This window comes from Nelumbo lutea, chromosome 1, assembly GCF_056320005.1.
Source record: "Nelumbo lutea isolate HS-2025 chromosome 1, American lotus-T2T, whole genome shotgun sequence".
Lineage (NCBI taxonomy): Eukaryota > Viridiplantae > Streptophyta > Magnoliopsida > Proteales > Nelumbonaceae > Nelumbo > Nelumbo lutea.
In genome coordinates this window covers 203,670,326-203,692,557 of record NC_142684.1, presented here as the reverse complement: position 1 = coordinate 203,692,557, position 22,232 = coordinate 203,670,326, and the positions used below count along the sequence as shown (strand labels likewise).

Sequence of the window (22,232 nt, the reverse complement as noted above, 5' to 3'; positions counted from 1 at the left end):
TTTTGACATCAAGATCAGTTCTCTCTTTCTCTCATTAAGTGAGTATAATTTCAATTGCAAATCCACTTTCAAATACCAAAGAAGCATTAACTAATACATCACAAGAAAAGAACCACATCCCTCCCACTGCTCCTTTATAAGCAATGGGAAAGGACACTACTTTGCAAGTAAATTATTGAAATAAATAAAATGATGGTTATGGTTATAGATAGGGAACTTGGATCTTATTTGGCCGTGGCCATAAGAAATCCGCCTCATTCATCAGCTGAAGCACCCAAAGACCGGGCAGTAGATAGAAGTCTCCATCGTTTTGCTTGGATTGAATCTTTAAATGGGGTTAATAGTAACCTGATAGACCATAGCATATTCCAGAATCAGTGTTCCTTGTACAAACTTTAAAATTTCCTGCAGTGAATGTCTGGGTAGTGTTGAAGGTGATTGGTCTTTGTGTGTGTGCATATGCACAATATTCTACTTCATACACAGTTGCGTCCTTCAAGAATGCTGAAATTGAAACTCCAACTCCTTCACCTGCATTTACATTTAGGCTCAAAAAGCTTGTACTGGAATCTATTTGTGATGATAAAAGTCCCAAACTAGCAAATATAATTTCTCTCAAGCAATCGTTCAACCCAAAAGTTTAACTTATTAGGTGAGGTCCCCAAATAGGTTTTTGTCTCTTCCGCGTCCCCCTCACACATGAAAGTCTAAATAAAGTGTGGACAAATACGTGTCATTAAAAAATAGAGTGATTTGACACCCCCCCTCCCCCTCCCCCTCCCCCTCCCCTCCTCTCTTTTTACTGTTTTGAGTCATTTTGGAATTGGGATTCAACCAATCAAAAACACCTGATTTGAAATCATGTTTATGATTCCAGTTTATTGGTCAGTTGTTTTTTGGATATCATATCTTTTCCATATCATAGTTGAACCCATATATTTAATTAATTGATTATAATGGGGTGACAAGTACCAAACACCAAATCACTTGGTCAAACAGCCTCTAATACCATTTTAAGGAATGTTCACCAAATCATTCTCTAACAACTTTCTTCTAAAAATTCAATGACATTAAGATTGAAATTCTAAAATCTAAACAGTAAGAACATGAGGCTTACCATGTGTGACAAGTAACAAATTTTCACGAGGAAATTTATCTGCAAGTGCACAAATAACACGTTCGTATCTGGCCCTTGCTGCCATCACTGATTCCTCCCACTTTGGCATCTACAATTCCTCGTGCACATCTCTTATGTTAGTATGGTATTTTGTGTCTGGCCTTCGGAATGCTAGAAATTCATGCAACAAAAATGAACAGAGTGCAATATACACCTCTTGGTATACACGTTCCACAGACCGGTCCACTGTTCCAGCCGGAAACATCCCTTCAAGCTTAGAAATGTCAAAAACAAATTTTCCATCTTTGGGGGCCAAAGTGAGAGGAGATCCCAGTCAATTTCTAGATCAGTGTCCTTCAAATTCACTAAGAGCTGTTAACTTTATGTGTCTATTCATACTAATGGGAGAACTGAAAATACCTAAGATTAAACTATAGCTCAAGTTGGTGCAGAATTCACTCTATATAGGATTTTGATGTGCATCCAATTGAGAGTTTAGTGTAGAGTGATTGTTAGTATTCATGGATCGGTAGATAATGGCTAGGATGCATGACTCAACCCTAGGGCTTCTTGGTGTTCTTGGAAAGCTATTCAAGGTATATTGCCTCTTATGCTCCCTTATTTCGAATATGATGTCTGCACTAGAAATAAAGTCTTGTTTTGGGAATATGTTTGGATTGGTGAAAACTCTCTTAGAGATGGATTTCCTTCTGTTTATTCGTCTAAAAACAAAAGAAAAGTGATATCTTCAGTATTTGTTGAAAACTCCTAGGATTTGGGCTTGAGAAGAGGTCTAAGAGATTTTGAAATTGGGATGGTTGATGATTTATCATTCCTAAGATTTGAACATGATCAGTCTTGTAGAATAGCAAAATTTGGAAACCTTCCCCATCTGGTTTCTTCAATTGCTCTTTTTTCTACAACATTTTACTTCAGACCTCTAACCTTGCAGGGAACTTTCCTTCAAAGGAGGTGTGGAGTAGCCTTGTGCCCCCAAAAATTTAGGCCTTTTGATGGGAAGTGGCACTCCAAAATATCAATACCTTGAATATATTGTAGAAAAAGATGCCAAATATGTGCCTCTCCCCCCATGTTTGTAGTCTTTGCTTGGGTTTTGGTGAGACAATTTCACACTTTCTAATCTCATGTCCCTTTATGTTCTTTATTTGGTCTTGGTTCTCTTCTCTCTTTGGCTGCAGGTAGACCCCCCCCCCCCCCTTGAGTGTGGTGAGCCTCTTTGATACATCTTTTTGTAGGCAACGAAAGGTTCATAAAAGGATTATGTGGAGAGCTACTAGAGCTGTTGTATTGTGGTCTTCAAAGGAGTTGTAGATCCAATGAAAAAATTGTGGAAGGAGTAACTACTAAGGTTATCCATTGGTTGAAATCCTGTGATTTTTTTAAGGATTTCTCATGTGAAGACATTTATAGAAGTTGGTGTATGATACAAGAAGTATGGTCCCAACCAGTGCAATAAAGGGTAAAACTGAACTTTGATGGAAGCTCTAGAGGTAATCCGGGGCCATCTAGTATAGGAGGTGTTTTCAGAGATAATGAAGGCAAGATAATGACTCTGTATTCAGGTCCAGTAGGAGTTGGAGATTCCTTAAGAGCAGAAATCTTGGCATTACATCAAAGTGTAAAACTGGCCAAACAATTGGGGCTACAGTAGATTGAGATAGAGGGGGACTCCAAATTGGTAATTGGGTGGATACAATTTGAGATCTGCTCCCCACAAACTACATTCTAATATGCTTCCAACATGATCTGGCACTACACATCTTACCATGAGACTGGATGCACCATGAATGAAATGTGTGATGTCAAATCATGTCCGCAAGCATGTTGGAACATATTTTGTGGGGAACAGATCCAAATTCGCTAGGCCCAACACTTTAAGTTGGTGGCATCCAATGCAGATTTGTGTGTGTTAGTTTGTATTATTCTAGGGGGGGGGGGGAGGGGGGGCTCATGCGATGCACGGGATGGGGCTTGTCCCTCACCCCCATAAGTCAAGACACTCTAATCCATCCCTGCTCTGACCCTAGTGGCGGGGCGGGTTCGGGGCAAGACATCCATTCCCCATCGAGGATGAGGAATCCCCAAAACCACCTAAAAAATCTAATTTATGGATATTTTAGGGGATGTTTGGAACCGTGGCCGTTTTTCAAAAAAACGGTGCCATATCAGATTCACATAGGCATTTCAACAAATGCCCAAATATTTCGTTGTTTGGTTCAGGCGTTTATTGAAAAATCAGGCACGCCTCGTAAATCGGGACCCCACCGAGTCAAATTTGGCGTTTTATGCATCGGTGAACCATTTTCCCCAACGGTTGATTGATTAGCGATTATATTCGAGGAATTATATGAAACCGCATCCCTAATTTGGGGCAAAAATATTTTCCCTATCCCCACCCAGTCTCTGCCCCATCCCCATTTAAGGATTGAGAAAACATGCCTCGTTTAGGGCGGGCAGGGTAGGGACCGTAGGGCCCCAATTTTATAGAGAAAATTTCCCTCCCTACAATTTTAATAATTTTCTACAACTAATTAACTAACAATAAATTACAATATTTTATTATAATTTCCAAAACATTATTGAAATTGCAATTGATTAATAGTAATGTATAGTAAATTAATTAATTACAGAAACAATAAATTAGTGTATAGTATTTACTTTTTAAGCATAAATTATTTATTATTAATCAAAGTAAATGTAATTATAGTAAATTAATATAATTATGGTAAGTTACATTTTTTAAAAGTAAACCACTTGTTAATTAATGTAAAGCTAGGTATGATCGAAGTCACCAAGTGGTCTAGATTGATGTGGATAGACTTAATAATTTTCCTAAAATATTTAATAATTATTTATTGAAATAATACTAATGGATTGCTATTTAAATAATTATGAAACAATTTATGATAGATGAATTTCCTAATTTAATTTTCCTAAAATTTTAATAATTATTTATTTGAATAATAATAATGGATTACTATTTAAATAGTCTTGGAGAATTTCTTTTTCATAGATTAATTTCTTAATTTTTTAATTACTTATCTAAAAAATAATTATGGATTATTAGTTAAAGAGTTTACCTAAATCATTTGATAATTGTTAACTATAATTATTGATTTTATAGAAACTAGTAAATTACATTAATTAATAATATATTTTATCAATAAATTATTATTTTAAAATTTTAATGAAAATTTATTAATAACAACGATTAATGTAAATTACACTAAATGTCGAAAGTTTGAACATTTATTGATAACCGAAAATTATTAAATAATAGATTTTTTATTAATTTTTGGTAGATTATTAAATTATTTAATATTTTTTAAATAATGGGTTATTTCTGAAATAATTATTTCATAACTTTTGGTAAAATATTTTCCAGATATTTTTAATAATTTTCATATCTAATGGATTATTTAACAATAGATTGTTTAAAAATAATGGAAAATGACTTAAATATATAGGAAACATTGAATTCCCCTTGATTTTGAAACCACATCTATAGATATAAATATTGTTCGGTTTGGAACACCAAATCTTAATAAATTATGGCCCTATTTTTATTAGAAAGTGGAGAGAATAGAGGGTAATTAGAGATAGAAGTGAAGAGAGTGTCAAGGAGAATGTAGGGTTGGGGTAATGGAGCAAGGAGAAGCAAGGTCACGTGGACCGTCTTGCTATATATAGATACTAACGGAGACCCGTGCGATGCACGGGAAAATCTGAAAGATTGAACAATTTTATTTACTATTAATTAATTGATAAATTAATAATAAAAATTGTTGTTAATTAACTAAAAGTATTCAAAGTTATTGTTAATATTTACAATTTTAATAATTGGATTTTTCATTTGATGTTGATTTGTAGAAAATAATTATTTTTAATTTAATAATGACAAATATTTTATAATAAATTTAATTTTATTAATCATTTGTAGTAATTTTAGTAACTGTTATTAATTTCATTATTTTTAAATGAACTTTTGATTGACTTTAATTAACAATGGGGCAGGGTACCCCCTCCCCGTCCCCACTCCGTAATCAAGACACTCTATTAGGAATGGCAATGGGGCGGGGTACCCCCTCCCCGTCCCCGCCCCATCCTGATGGCGGGGCGAGGCATCCATTCCCCATCGGGAACGGGGAATCCCCGAATTTTCCCCGCTCCAAGGCAATTACTTAAAAATTATCTATTTTATGGACAATTTATAGATATGATATAGAAATTTGGGGGTATTTTAGAATTGAATGATAATGCTTTAGGGGTAATTCAAAAATAAAAATTTGGGATCCTAGGATTTTAAAAATTTAGGGAAAACATAGAGATATTTTTAATATCAATATTAAACCTAGAGATATTTACTAATTTACCTTCGGGTTCGGGGCGAGTTCAGGGAATTATATACAAAACCTGTCCCTGCCCCGTAACCAGTTCGGGGAAAAATTATTTTACCCATCCCCGCCCGGTCCTTGTTTTGGGTCGAGGTAAACCCGCCCTGATTTATGGGAGAAATTGCCATCCCTACACTTTATCCCATCCCCGCCTTGTCCTTAGTGTTAGGTAGGTTCAAGACAAGGCACCCACTCCCCCTTAGGGATAGGGACTCCTCGAATTTCCCTGCCTCATCCTCAGTGTCGGGCGAGTTCAGGCTTTCAAGGCAAGGCACCCACTTGTCATCAAGGATGGGAATCCTCAAATTTTCCCTACCCCGTCTGTAGTGTTGTGCGGGTTCAAGGCAAGGCACCCATGCCCCATCAACCTAATATTCAATTTGATGACAAAAATGATCAAAAGAATATATTGAGTATCAACCACATGGTTTACTTATAGAATTACACTATTTTTTCTTATATTTTCTAATATAAACTAATCAATAATTTCCTTTTTTCAATATTTTACTAATTTATCTTAAAATTTTATGTAATTATTGGTTCAAATTACAGTTTTCCCTTTCCCATACTCATTTATCTTTAATAATTTTCAATAATTTACAATGAAAATTACATAAATTTTCAATAGTTTTCCTAAACCTATCAAATGTAAAAATATTTTCTTAAAATTTCCAAAATATTCCAATAGTTTTCAATAATTATTTAATACATTTTAAATAAACGTTCAAAAATTTTATACCTTTTAATTTCTAAAATATTATTTTACAAAAATTAAAAAACAATTATAACATTTGTGTAATTATGAAGATTTATTAAAATTATTTTAAATTGTTATTAAATATTTATTTTTATTAGGTAGTTTACTAACAAAATTACGCTAATTTATCTTTCGCTTTCTAGTATAAATTAATTAATAATTTCATTTTCCAACATTATAATATTTTATTCCCCCATATGCATTTGGTTATTCACTATAATAATAGCAATAACTAAAATTTTATAATGTTTCAATAGTTGTTAAATATAATTTTCAATTTTATAGAAATTAGTTAACGAATTTTCAATTTCTATAAAATGTTGTTAATTAACATGAATATAACAGTATTTACCCAAAAATATTTAATTTTTGGTAATTTACTAACCGTACTAATAAGAATATTTAATTTTTGGTAATTTAGTAACCGTATGAATAAAAGATTGTGGATATAGATTGGGGGAGAGATTTTAATTTTTGATAATTTATCCAAAAAATATTTAATTTTTGGTAATTAACATGAATATAACAATATTTACTAACCGTACTAATAAGAATATTCATTAATATGAACATTTTAAATGAAAAATTGTAGATATAGATTGGGGGAGAGATTTTGGGAATTGATTAAGGATGGGGTAAGATGACACATTGCTAATGGATTAGAGGAGATACCTTAGGAGAAAGATTGTAGGAATATTTTTAGGTAGTTGGGTTGGGAATGGTGACATGACTTAAAGGGACTAGTGGAAAGAGGAGATGAGAGAAAGAGTGAAAGAAAATGCGGGGTGGGGGTAATGGAGCAAGGAGAGGCATGCTAAGTGGACTGTCTTGCTATATACATATAGATTGATAGATAGGTTATACATTATAAATATTATAATATGACACACACACACACACACACACACACACACACACACACACACACACACACAAGACAATCCGCATTACCATGCCTTTCCTTCCTCCAAACCCCCTTCCTAATTTCCTTTTTATTTTGAATTTTTTATTTTTTTAGTTCCACATAATTATCCATTAAACCAATAAGGAAATAACAGTCTTAACTATTTCTAACAGTCATAAAAAAAGAGGGATTTGCTTTTCTAATGTTCAACCAAGTGGCACCACTTTTCCCCTCTTTCTCCAAAATTACATTAATTTATCTTGTATATTTTTGCTATTTTCAATAATTATTAGAGATTAAACTATTATTATTTATTAGAGATTAGATTATTAATTTAATTGAAATTAGGAGTGTTCAAGGATCAGTTCAATTCAGTTACATGTTGTTTTGCCAACCAAATCAACCTGGTCAGATTGGGAGTTTGTCACCCAAAACTGACTCACCATTAGTGAAAACCCGTCAACTCGAGTTGTATTGGTTTGGGTCTATTTTCAATTTGGTTTGCTTGTTCAAAGGATTTAAAATAAAAAAATTAAATTTAAATTTAATAAATTACAACAATTTATTAAAAATAAATTAAAATTTTAAATTTATGAAATAAAATGTTTTAGACTAAGAAATATGAGAATTTTCCCACTTTATCGTATTAAAAAAATTATGTTTAAAATATAAAATATTAATATATATCTATGGTCTGGTTGGTTCAGCTTTGTTTAGTTTACAAATGGCAAAACCGGAACTGACCTAACTTGGTCGGGTTGGAAAATTGTTGAACCAAAGCTGATCGGAAATACTATAAAACTGACCAACACGAGTTGAATTTGATCAGATTGGTTATTAAAATATTAAAATATAAAATAATTTTATACTCTTATGTATTTCTATTGTTTAGCTTTAGCTTTACAAAGGACGTGCATCACACAGGTCCCTGCTAGTATATACTAAAGTAGAAACATGCCACGTCATGGCCCGAGCTTTCTCCTTTACCCCTACTGAGAACTCTTACACCCTCTTCAATTTAGCCTTCCTTGCCACCTCATGAATTCACCTCATCACTCCCTTCTCCCTCTCTCATTTTGACATCTCAGCATGCCTGGCCCATCCCTCTTTCGTCTATGTTTATCCCTTTGGATATCTCTTCTTAAAACTATTGCTAAAATCTCTCAATCCTAATTATCTCCTAATTTATCTCTAATTTAGTAGAGAGTTTCTCTTCTAAATTATCTCTAATTCCTATTTATCCTATCCCCACATTTGATCTATATCTATCAAAAGAAGTTTGAATTAAAAAAAATTAAGAATTGTATAATGAAATTATGTAATAACTTTAAAATATTCATTAAAACACAAAAAAAAAATCATAGATTTAATAATATGAATATTATTAATAATTTCATACTTTTATGAAATTCATAATGAAATTATGTACTAATAATATAAATTATAATTTTGTGAATTATTCAATTTAAATATTATTCAAATAATAAGAATTCAAAAATAAAAATATTATTTAAAATTTCAATAAATAAATATTATAAATAACAAAATATTAAAAATAGCTAAATATTATATAACAAAATATTTACGATTATGTAAAAACTTTAAAATAAATAAATTTTAAATAATAAAAATTTTTAAATATTTTACATTTAGTTTAAATATTTAAATAACTAAATATTTTAAATACAGAAATAATTAACATAACTAAATTTTAAATAGTTAAAATAACAAAATTATGTAATAATCTTATAAATAAATATTTTTTAAATGTTTTAAAATAAAAAATTTAATACCAAATCATATTTTAAAACAAAAAATAGATTAAATAATTAAATTATGAAATGAATTTAAAATTTTATCTAGGGCACAAAATTAATTATAATAGATTTTATAATATTCAATAATATGAATATAAAATATAAACAAATAAAAATTTTAAATATTATTGAAATAGTGAAAGTAGATTAAATAACTTAGAGGTATTGAAGCTTTATTAATTATCTATTGTATTTTTACTATAATTTTCAATAATTATTGGAGATTAAACTATTCTTATTTATTAGAGATTAAACTATCAATTTAGCTGACATTAGGAGTATTCACCAGATGGTTTAATTAGATTGCAAATTGTTTGGCTAGTCAAATAAATATGGTTGGATTGGGGAGTTGGTCACTTGAAGCTAACCAACCATTAATGGAAACCGGTTCAACCATCATAGTCGAACAAGTTAGACCATTCTACATCATCACTTTATATATTTAAATAATATACATTTATATACATATATAAATGTGCATATATCTATACTATTATGAAAAGTACGAATGAAGGTGTGGAGCTTTTCTTGACGAAAATGCTCACAATTGTTATTTAGTTTATCTCTAATTATGAAGGTAAGGTTGAAAATGTAATTTCAATTAATGTTTTTTACCTCATTTAATCTTCTCTCATTAACTCTTATATTTAAGGTATTAACTTTCATTCTCTCTTATTAAATTTTACATTTAAGTTATTTTTTCACTAATAAATGCTACTAATTAGATCTATGTCCAAAACTTTTAACAATATAAACCCATATATTTTATAAATTTCTCAAAAAACAAAACCATTCTTTACACAAGTGATGACTAAGCAATTAAACCATCCAAATCAAATTGGTCAGCCCATGAAGTCATAGTTAGATAATAAAATTTTTAAATAGAAATAAAAATAAAAAATTACTAAAATGTGGAAAAAATAGACACATTTATGATATTTTTATTAATCAAATTAAAAAAAATAAGTGTAGTAAACTACAATTATTTTTATTGATGATGAAAATGAAATACATAATCTAAAACTAACAAAAAATAAAATTATTTTCTTGTTTAGCAAAGATCAATGGTTCAACTTCTGGTTCAAATCTATCAACCCTTAATGTCATAATTAAATAATAAAAATTTAATAAAATATAAAAACACAAAAATGAAAAATGTCAATTCATGGGCGAGTATGGGTGCATAGGGTGTGTTCTCTTTTTTTTTTTTTTTTTTTTTTTTTTTTTTTTTTTTTTTTTTTTTTTTTACGTTTTGTATGTTTATGACTGTGCAGTGGGAATCAGAAATCTGCATTGGGTGTATCTGTACTTCTCCAAAATAATTGCCTACTCTTATATATTTCTATCATGTAACTTTCACTTAACAAAGTCTGTGCATCGAATGGGTCCTTGCTAGTATTATTTAAATAGTGAAAGTAGATTAAATAACTTATAAGTATTGAAGATTTTTATTAGTTATTTATTACATTATCATTATAAATATAATTTTAGTAATTGTATATTTTTGCTATAAATTTCCAACAAGTACTGGGGATTAAACTATTGTTATTTGTTTGATATTAGACTATTAATTTAGCTGAAATTAGGAGTATTCACTAGGCGGATTAATCGGTTACGAATTGTTTGGCTAGCTAAACTAATCTAGTTGGGTTGGGGGTTTGGTCACTCGACCATTAGTAAAAACTAACCAAATTGAATTGTATCAATCAATGTTTTAAAAATCAACCCGGAGATCAACCTACTTTTGCATTTAGGTTGCAGTCATTGGTTCAATCATCCGAGTTGAATGGGTCATCAGCTTGGCCCAATCCAGGCCGGGTCATGATCACCCTATCCTCATTTTATATGAAAGAAAATGAATGTAGGAGTATTATTTGTTTAGGAGTGAGTAGATAAATTCATGTTCGCAAAGGCTTTAGGCTTTTCTAAGAAGTCTAAACCAGCCAAAAAATAATTGGACCCAATATTTACGATCCGAGCCCAAGCTATGGGCCTCAAAACATGCTTAAGCATGATAAAGAATGGGTCGGGCCAAGCAAGCCCGTCAGGCAACCTAATCCAACAAGAGTAAGTTAAGATATAATTTAGATAGGAGGAATGTAGAACAAATTCTAGGATATAAAATTTGGACTTGAGAGCCGGTGAGTGCAAAAGGAAAAGGCACAAATTTTGTGTGAGGTAAGCTAATAATAATATTTTCTAATAATAATAATAATAATAATAATTTATTACCGCTTTTGGTATTCGTAGAGGAATACTCCCTTACGGAAACAAATAAATAATGGAACATTTCTTTGCAAATTGGCAATATCAAAGCAGCCCATGAAATTATGCTATAATAAATAAATAAATAAATAAATAAATATATATATATATATATATATATATACCAATGATGATATCATCATTCCTGGTATTATCATCGAGAGAGGTTGGGGCAGTCTTGTGGGGGCTGATTCGGTCTCACCTAAATAATCTAATATCCTAAAATTTATCCTAAACAACCTCCTAAATTATCTCTAATTCTTATTTATCTTCTCCCATACTTTTTATCTACATCTATCTAAAGAAAGTTAAAATTAAAAAATTTAAGAATTATTTAAATATTCTAACAAAATTATATAATAACTTTAAAATATTTATTAAAAAGAAAAATAATTACAATTTATTTAATAATATTCATATTATTAATATTATATATTTTTACAAAATTCATCATGAAATTGTGTACAAATCTATTTTTTGTTATTTAATAAAAAATTTTAATAATTATTGGAGCTTAAGCTACTATTATTTAGTTTTTTAAATTTAATTTGTTTTGTGTTTTCACTATAAATTTTTAATAATTATTAGAGATTAAACTATTGTTCACGGGTTGGTCGGTTCAGCTGTAGGTTGTTTGGCCAACCAAATCGACCTAGTCAGGTTGGGGGGTTGGTTACTTAGGTTATATCAGTTTGGGTCAATTTTCGGTTTGGTTGGTCGATTCAGAAGATTTAAACTTAAAAATTAAATTTAAATTTAAAAAAATTACAATGGCATTATAAAAAAAATAAATTTATGATATAAACTATTTTAGCCTAAGAAATATTGGAATTTTCCCACTTTTTCGTATTAAAAAATATATTTAAAATATAAAATATTAATATATATCTATGGTCAGGTCGTTCGATTTTAGTTAGTTTACAAATGGTCAAAGAAAAACTAATCTAACCCAGCCGGGTTGGGATATTGTTGAACCAAAGCCGACTAAAAATACTATAAATCGGGTTGATTAGTTTCACTAGTTTGATTCGAAATGGCAACGGGGCGGGGTGGGGATGAAGAGCCTCTCCCCATCGACGTCCCCATCCCCATCCCTACTAATGGGGACAAAGTTATCCCCATCCTTGCCAGGACCCCCACTTCTTGTGATTCTTTATAATATCAACCATTATATTTTTATGTTTTTATTTTATTTAAAAATAAAAAATAAAATAATTAAAATTTATAATCCTATTAGAAAAGATTCAAACATATTCAACCATATTTTTAAAATATTAACATATACACGTATCTGTATATATATACATGTATAAATGTGTGTATATATTTTTAAAAATATTTAAAAAATATACGTACATTCGTACACACATATATATAGCGGGGATTCCATGGGGTAGGGATCAAGGTCCCTGTGGGGCAAGGAATGCTCTCTCCGTCCCTGCACCGCCCTTGCCAACGGAGATGAAAATTTCTCCATCTCCATTCCCACAATGGGAAAATCATTCCCATCACCATTCTATTTAAGGCAAATCCCTAGAGATCGAAAAAAATGGAGAAATTTGTTATCCCTAAATTTGATAAAAAAAAATTCATCTAAAATTAATTATTGTTATTTTTGTATTATAAAAAAATATTAGAAGTAATATATAAAATATAAATGATTATTAATTATTATAACGATTATTAATTATCATATTAAAAACGGATCCGCTAATTAAATTATTAAGGAGAAAGAAAAAAGAGAAAAAACGAATACGATCGGTGATCTGACCTTGAGCTTGGAGGGATCGACGGCCACGTTTTCGCTTGTCATATTGAGAGGGTTGTCCTGGACTGCACAGAGAGCGGATACAGCCTCCGCAGCGGTCTGGATGCATCGGAGAAAAGGCGAAACAAACACTCTGTGAATCGGGAACCCTAAATTTTTTCGAAGCTTCCTCCCGGTGCAGAACGCTCGGGTCTTTCCGGTGTCCGTGAGAGGTGGATCCCATGGCCGTGAAGCGGTGGCCACCCACAGGGGCTGAAAATTGTCGATCCGGTCGGCGTGCCTTATGACGATTACGTGTTGTTGAAACTGTTCACGGAGTTGATTTTCGAGCCCATAGTCATGGGCTCTTTCGGGGATCGCTTGCATGTCCTCCAGCAGGTCAACTTGGGGGAGACACACAGAGACAGATAGGAGAAGTGACCGGGGGAAGGATTCGAGAGAGAGAGAGAGTCGTATTTAAAATGGAAAGACGGGGAGGAGAGGACAGATGGAGGTAGTAGAGGGGGTTGGAATATGGAAATGGAGAGAAGAGGAAGAAGAGAAACAAGCATGCTGACACGGTTGATGTGATCTGACCACTTCAGATTTGCCGCGACCACACCTCCATGCGACCACCCAATTAAACACACGCCAGCCATGGAAATTAATTAGTGAAAACTTGCTGCGACCACGGTTTCAGCACTTTCTTTCGGGCCTCCGATAAGATACGCACATCTCTGTGTTTGTCTCGTCTTTATTCTTAATTTCAAATAGTTAGGATTCTCTCTTTTTTTAGGGGAAAATCTATGGTGCGGAAAAGATAAGGTATGGGAAGAGTATTCACCAACTAAAACTTCTATGAATTTTGATAAATAACATTTGATGGGGTATTAAGTTTATGATTTCAGTTTATTGATCATAAGTTTTTTAGATATTGTATCTTTTCCATATCATAGTCCAACCTTTTTTTTAGAACAGGGATATAATATGTGTTTGACGTTTGGAACTGTGGACATTATCGATTAAACGTTTTGTAATTGATTTGTTTGAAAGATGGAGAAAATTGAAAAGCACTAATGAAACTGTTTATTATATTTAGTGTCATTAAGCATCACATCAGCAAAATGAACAAACATCTACCCATTGGGGGAAGCCTTAAAATGAAACTTCCTCCAGTGGTAGTTGTGCACGTAAACTGAAACCTATTTTTGCAAGTTTTTATATGTACCACTATACCAGTTCATATAATGGGGGAAATACTGAAGTGATGTCTATGTGATAACATTTATTTAATAAATGCTCACGGTTCTAAATACCCTCATAATTATTGACGGTCACATAAAAATGAACACGATCATATGATTTATTGGATTGGATCATGAGATGGGTGCTGTCTTTGATCTTTTTCGATGTTCATTTTAAGCTTTATTTGAATTGATATAAATGTATAGGAGTGAAAATAGGCTGATTGCCTTTGCTTTATATGAAGAGAATAATAATAAGGTAAGGGGAAGGTCATTTGTTTGTGAGTGAGGTAAGAAATAGGATGATATATTCCCCATTTTATATGAGCAAGAATTGAGGAGGAAGGTGATAATAGATTTTGCAGCAATTTTTGGGATGCAAAATTTAAATGTACTTTCAATAAATGCAAATAGGACAAAAAAATACAAATTTAATTATATCAGGTAAGAGTGCAAATTATATAACAAACAAACACTTGCAAAATTGATTTGCTTCAGATTTGCACCGCAAAGAGCACCGAATTATGTTGTCTTCCAAGACGATTGTAAATATTGGATTGGATTAACTTAATCTGATTTGCACTCAAATTCATTCATTCCGATATCCATTTTTAAGATACAAAAACCATTGTGAAAAAATTGCAATTGCAATTTAAAACAAGGTTTTTGAAACCGATTCTGAGAACAAACTGGTCAGGGGTCCGGTTCCCGGGTTGAATGGTTCAAATGATTAACTGCCCGAGTCAGCAGTTTGCTGATTAAAATTAACGGTTTTTGGGAAAAATCCATTTTTGAGGAAAAATGAAACTAGTCACCTGATTCGTTTCCGATTTTTCCGCTCTGATCCAGTTTTGAAAATCATGATCTAAAACCTTATTCAAAGCTTTCTTATAGATTTATTCCATAAATTAAGAGAAAAAACCATGTAATTTCCATAGGTTTCAAAGAGATTGACATCATAATGCTTAAGATGTTTTGCTGAAGTCACTTTTTCTGGTACTAAAATCATGAAAATATGACATTGTACCTAATTGCAAGCGTATTGCCATTTAATTAAAAAGTGGTGCCAATTCATCATGCTGTAGTCATTTATTCAAAAATACTATTTAGTAAAATATTTATTAGATAAATATTTGTCTGAATTTATATTGGAACTAATAGTTGGGAAAACTTTATTTTAATTTCATTCAACATTAAGGCATTTATTTATTACTCATCTTGTGTGATGCTTAACTTGAAACGATAACAAAAAAAATTGTTTATCAATTATTTTTTCTTCTTTTTTTTAAGATAAATCCCATACAAAACATTTTATCAATAAATGGCCACAATACCAAACATAGCCTAGATGGGTTACTCGGTGTCGCTCTAATTATTGACGTATAAGGTCAAATTTGAATAATTAAAGAAGCCTCTAAATGGTAAATTGGATTGAATATATTAGACTTCAGGTGCACCAATTTTTGTTTAAGTAGGATTTGCATGCCCGTTTATTAGCTATAATTGGATTGAATATGTATGATATTAAAATGGGATCAATTTACAATTGATTTGCAGACTTTGATTTTAACTCCAGTGAGGCGTTACAATCTCAGTTCTCAATCCGGCCGACGTCACTGTATTCCGGCAAGACATTAGCGGCAAGTCTAGTTTCAAAGTTTTAAAAATAGATTCGGAATCATTCTTGCCACCGGTTTCTGGATTGACAGTTTGATTGTCCAGTCTAAATGGATGATCCTTTCCAATGAAAATAAAAATAATTATAAATAATTAAAATAAAAAAAGCAACAAAAAACCATTGAGTGTGTTGACGATTCAATTGCCCGGATCACTAACTAATTTAACGGTTTTTGATCAAGGGCCGAGTTTGAGGTAAAATGGAACCGGTTGCCTAGACGATTCTCAGGCCGAACAATTTGGCCGTTTGAGTCAATAGCAGTTCAAAAACATTTGTCTACTGCAACTTATTGATCTTTGGTTAAGTTAGCTACTTATGACCCGAGTCCAAGGTTATAAAAGGCTAGAAGCATGGTTAACTAATTTAACCGTTTTTGATCAAGGGCCGAGTTTGAGGTAAAATGGAACCGGTTGCCTAGACGATTCTCAGGCCGAACAATTTGGCCGTTTGAGTCAATAGCGGTTCAAAAACATTGGTCTAGTGCAACTTATTGATCTTTGGTTAACTTAGCTACTTATGACCCGAGTCCAAGGTTATAAAAGGCTAGAAGCATGGTTGAGGTGTAATGGCACAAAAAAGTGAGGGTAAAAATAAAGAAAAAAATTAATTAAGTTTATAAGTGATATATCTTATATATATATATTAATAGAAAATGGATGCTCTCTCTGTGCAGCAAATGGAATCTACTTGTGCGAGTAGATTCCCACGTGAGAGCATCCGTTTTCCATTAATTACTGTTATTATATAATTAGTGATTATTCCAGAAATTCTAGTAATTACTGATTATTTCAGTAATTATATTATTAAAACTATTATTAATGTTTATTTAATTAAATAGTATAATTACTTACTATTATTGATAAATGTTGTTAATAACATTTTGACAACTGGCATTCGATTGTCCGGTTCAAACGGATGGCCCGTTTTGACAACAAAAATTACAAGCAAAAAAATTACGAAACTGTTCTGGCCACTAGTTTTCGGGTCAACAGTTTGATCATCCTGTTCGAATGGACGGTCCATTTTGACAACAAAAATTATAGGAAAAAAATTGAGTTTGTAAGGTCCATTAAGTAGTATCATACGTGTTATGTCATTCGAGCATGTAACTCATATGACCCAAAAATGGAATTGTTCTGACCACTAGTTTTTGGGTCGACAGTTTGACCGTTCAATTTGAATGGATGTCCCATTCTGACAACAAAAAGTTAAAACCAAAAAATTACAGAACCATTATGGCCATCGGTTTTCGAGTCAATGGTTTCGATCTTCCGATTCGAACGGACGACCCATTCTGACAACAAAAATTACAAGCAAAAAAATGAGTGTGTGAGGTCCACTAAGTAGTACCATACGTGTTATGTCATTCGAGCATGTAACTCATACGACCCGAAAATGTAATCATTATGACCACCGGTTTTTAGGTTGACGGTTTGACCAACCGTTTTGAATGGATGGCCTGTTCTGACAACGAAAATTAAAAAACAAAAAAAACGGCCAACGGTTAACGGTTCAACCACTATGGTCAATGGGTTGTTGAACAATTCAACGGTTTTTGGCCAGGGATCAGGATTGGGGTAAAATGGAACCGGTTGCCTAGATGGTTCCCAATCAGAAAAATAAAAAAATGGACAACTTGTTCTGACAAATAAAAAAGTATAGGCAAAAAATTGAGTGTGTGAGGTCCATTAAGCATTACCATACATGTTATGTAATTCGAGCATGTGACACATACGACCTAAAAATGGAACCGTTTTGGCTAGTAGTTTTTGGGTTGACGGTTCGACTGTTCGGTTCGAATGAATGGCCTATTCTGACAACAAAAATTAAAAAAATAAAAAAAAAATACCAAAAAACCATTGAATGGGTCAACGGTTTGACTGCCTGGGTCAATGGGATGTTGACCGATTCAACGATTTTTGGCCATGGACCGAGATTAGGATAAAATGGAACCAGTTGCCTGGATGATTCCCAATTAAAAAAAAATTAAAAAAAATGGCCAAAAACCATTGAATGGGTCAATGGGTCAACGATTCGACCGCTCAAGTCAATGGATCGTTAACCGATTCAATGATTTTTTACTAGGGATTGGGTCAACGGATCAACGGGTTGACATCGCAAGGCCCCTCTGCTAGTGTAACATACTAAGTTAGAATGATGGGAGGTACAAACATCCATAAAATAAAAGTTATTAAATAAAATAATAATCATCTAATAATTATAAAACATTTTACATTTTATGTTTCAATATGCAATTTTATGAAATTATTCATATGAAGAATCAACTATGACATTAAATTTATGGTCATCCAATAGTTGGGAAGAAATGAAACAATTTAGTTGATTTGATTTATGCAAAAAAAGTCAATAAAAGGAAAAAAATAATTCCATTAGGAAAAGAAATGAGAAAAACAACAAACTTGAGATGTTAAAACAAAATAATAAGAAAAAAAATCCACTTGATTTATCTAAGAGAAACTAATAACTTGATTAGCCTTTTTTTTTTTTTTTTTGCATTGGAGTCACCTAAAATTCTAAGAGAAACTAATATAACTTGGCTTTCCCTATTAACTTTTCACTCTTACTCTTTTTATTTGACCCATAATTATTGAAGTGCTTCTTTTATATATTTTGAACTATAAAAAATGCATAATTTTTTGCATAAAATTATGAAATAATGTTGATACTTGAGGCTTACCTTTTTACACCTTACATTCTGATTCATGCCTTGAGATTTGAGGCTTACCTCTCATTCTAACAATAGCTTAAGGTTAAAACCAAAGTTGTGGGGCTTAAGCCCTGAGGCAAAATATGTGTATCTCACCTCAAAGCATACACCTTAGGCCTCAAGCCTTTCAAAACAATGGTCCCTACTAGGGATGGTCAAATTAAATAACTTTGACTACATGGACTTTGGGTTAGAATTTGGGCCCATTCAAAAGTTTAATATCACAAATTAGAGAAAGTATATTTATTAATTATTCTTGATGTAATGGTAAAATTTATGATGCAGAAAAGTATGATACCAAACAAGCTTTGACCAATAAACCTCCTCCCCTAGTGAATTCTGGTGAAAACCACCTTGATTGATTACCACTTTAATGATATCAATTGATTTGTTGTAATTTTTTCATGTATCATGTTTGTTCATATCATAGTCAAATTAGCCACATGTTATTTCTTTATTTTGTTTTATTTTTTAAAACATGTACTAGATGCAACTTTCATCGAGCCAACATTTCTAAGAAATGGTTCAAAAGAACCTATTTTGGATGTTGTTGTTGGTCTAAATGGTCCAACCATCACAAGTATAGAAATATTGATCTAGTGTAGGCCCCTGAAATTTTTGCAAGTGGCTTTTATTATTTAGTCCACCTCATAAATTTTTATGAGTTTGTAAAATTGGAAATAGTGGTAGGTGGGGGAATACATCACAATTCAAGAGGGGGTAACATAGGTAAGGGTTTGGGACAATGCATTTAGAAAACCAATAAAAGTTTTCGAGGGGGAGAAAACCATATATAAATTTCCCTTTTTGCAAATGAGGGTTTGATAATAAAATTCCCCATCGAAGATTGAAATGATCAAGTCTGATAGATGACTTGGAATAGACTAGACATTTAGATTGTAAAATATTGGAATCGATAGCTATTCTAGTTTTTTCATACATTTTTTTATTTTTAAAAACTAATAAAATCATTGAAAACCCAATTAAAATATTTAAATGACAAAATTATTAAATTAATAACAATAATCACAAAATACTTGTTGTTAATGTTATCTTTTCTTTAATATATGCTTTATTGGTGAAAATAGATGAGTCGTAAACCCCATGTTACTAGAGATGGAGGAAAAGCCCTAAGGTTTTATCAAATACAAATATACTTGTATACGTACACATGGGTTAGTGATAATTACTTCTTTGAACTTTTATTTGTGACAAATACCCCTTGGCCATTAAATTACCAAAATATCAACACACTATTGGAAAATTCATCTATAGTGGCAGTCATAATTGTCTCTAAAAGCATATAAAATGCCTCCAAAACAAATAAAAAGTGGCCAAGCGAGTGTCTTTAAAAGCCCTGTCGCTAAATGTTTTAGAGGCACTTGGTTGAGAATTAGAGGTGAACTATAGATACGCCTCTAAATTAAACTTTTAAAGACACATATGATACCTCTATTGCATTGATGTAAAGTCCTATATAGAGTATAGAGGCAGTTACAAGAGCCTCTAAAAGATAAATTTAGAAGTACATTTGAACACCTTTAAATGATTTTGCGACGATTATATGGCTCTAAAAGAAATCTAAGAAGAGGAAAAATCTCAATTAAAATGTTATAACGACGTTTTTAACTGCCTCTAAATATATGTGCTTTAATATTTAGAGGCACTTTTGTTCGCTTCTAAAGATGTTCCAATTTTTTTAAAGTGCAATAAATTGTGAATATTATTCAATAAAAATTCTAATTGATACACCTGTATGAAAATATATTCTCTAATCAAAACATAAAACCTGTATGAAAATATTGCTTTATCCAAAAGATATACCTTATCTATAAATTGTGAATATTGTTATGTAAAATTCTAATTGACTTCCTTCATCAATTTATAAACAACAAGAAAACAAAAAAATACAACATTCAGCTCTCATTATATTTCTTCTCCCTTTTTAGTAGATGACTTTTTTTGACAACCTACAAATCAAATATATTGTCCAAAAAAAAATCCTTTTAACATAAAGAAAAAATGCTCTTTATACTCATCATCCAATTCTCTTTTCCTCTACAAGCCTGTAAAGAAAAGCAACAAAATGGTTAAAAAACAAAATAAATAAATAGGTATAATTTTTGTAAATTAATAACTTTTGATTATCTAATCACAGATAACAACAAATATGAAATAAATGTTCTTCACGCATTATCAGTACCTCAACATATAACAACAATTGCTTTGGCCACAATTTCTTGTTTCCTTAAACTCTTAAAAAAACCTTAATCATATCCTACAATCAAATGGTTTTTATCAAATCCAAGCTATCAAAAAAACATTAGAAAATCTTAAGGAAAGTTAAACGAAGAATTATGTGCCAAAAAAGAAATTAAATTTCTTGCCCACATGACTCTACCCATGCTACCCACAACACCACCTACACATTGTATATGTTACCATTAATGTGGTCATAGGTGAGATGTGTAACTGTAGTGTGTTGTTAGTAGAGTTCAATAAGTTGGAAATCTAGATTGACCAAAAATGAAGAATGGTTTCTAAGCAAAAAGATCATTCTTTCTTGAAGATAAAATTTTTAGTTTCAACTCAAAGAATCAAATTCAAAAGTGATTCTGGGAATACAAACTTCATCAGAATCAAAAATAATTCTATAAAGGCATGCCAAATGTAGCTTAAATATCAACTAATTCTTTTCTCGCCCTTTTTTTCTTAAACCTTAATTGACCTAAAAATACCTCTAATTTTCTTCAAATGAAACCATCTAAAATAACAAGAACCATTTCACTGATATAGAAAAATAAGCTTCTTTCTTGTTTCATTTAATTGACATGAATGTTTCTCTTCATCTTAAAATATAAAAAGTATCCACTCCTTTTTTGAATAGACCAAGAAAAACCAAACCTTAAATCTGTATATATCAAAAAGAAACCTATATCCTTTCATCTGAACATTGAATCTAACCAGAAAATCTACAAGGATCTATTAGAGCAATGGAGAAGACATCAATCTTATATTTGGAAAACTAATCAAATCATAAATCATTCAAATAAATAAGAAGATGGAAGTTTGGGGATTTAAAATTTTTTAATAACCGAATGAAAATCCTTTTTTGAAGTTAACTGTTGTAACTCTAACTGAGGGGGTATTTGTTACAAATGAAAATTTAGGGGGTAATAGGGGATCCTTGTAATTTAACCAAAATTAAATTGTTAATTTTTTTATTAATAAATAACATAACTAGTCCAATTATTTTGGCCCTTTTTTCACTACAATAAACATTTCATTGATTAATAAGGATAGAAGAAATACAAACTAGAGAACATTCCACCCATTCCCCATACGTATTGAATTTAAGGGTCTGGGTATATATAAAATAGAGGTAAAATTAAACAATGTGCATGGGCAATGTATTTGGCATCTACCAACAAGTTCCTCCACCGCCATGGAGCTTCCCTAGTCTTGCCATCCATGGGATGATATCAACACTGAGCAATCTCCCTGAATAAGAAGACACTCTCTCGATTGCAAATAACAATCCCTTCATCTCACAAGTTTCT

General features: G+C 31.5%; 1 protein-coding gene across 1 annotated transcript; it reads right to left on the bottom strand.

The window, feature by feature from the left end:
* On the bottom strand, positions 1-14,076 carry LOC148880474 (uncharacterized). The gene is made up of 4 exons (XM_088976497.1): positions 12,993-14,076; positions 1,332-1,439; positions 1,118-1,226; positions 1-531 (listed from the first exon to the last, which is right to left on the bottom strand). Exons 1-4 carry the CDS (start codon positions 13,407-13,409, stop codon positions 338-340), a joined length of 828 nt encoding a protein of 275 aa, XP_088832623.1. The 5' UTR covers positions 13,410-14,076; the 3' UTR covers positions 1-337.
* Positions 14,077-22,232: the final 8,156 nt, after the last annotated feature.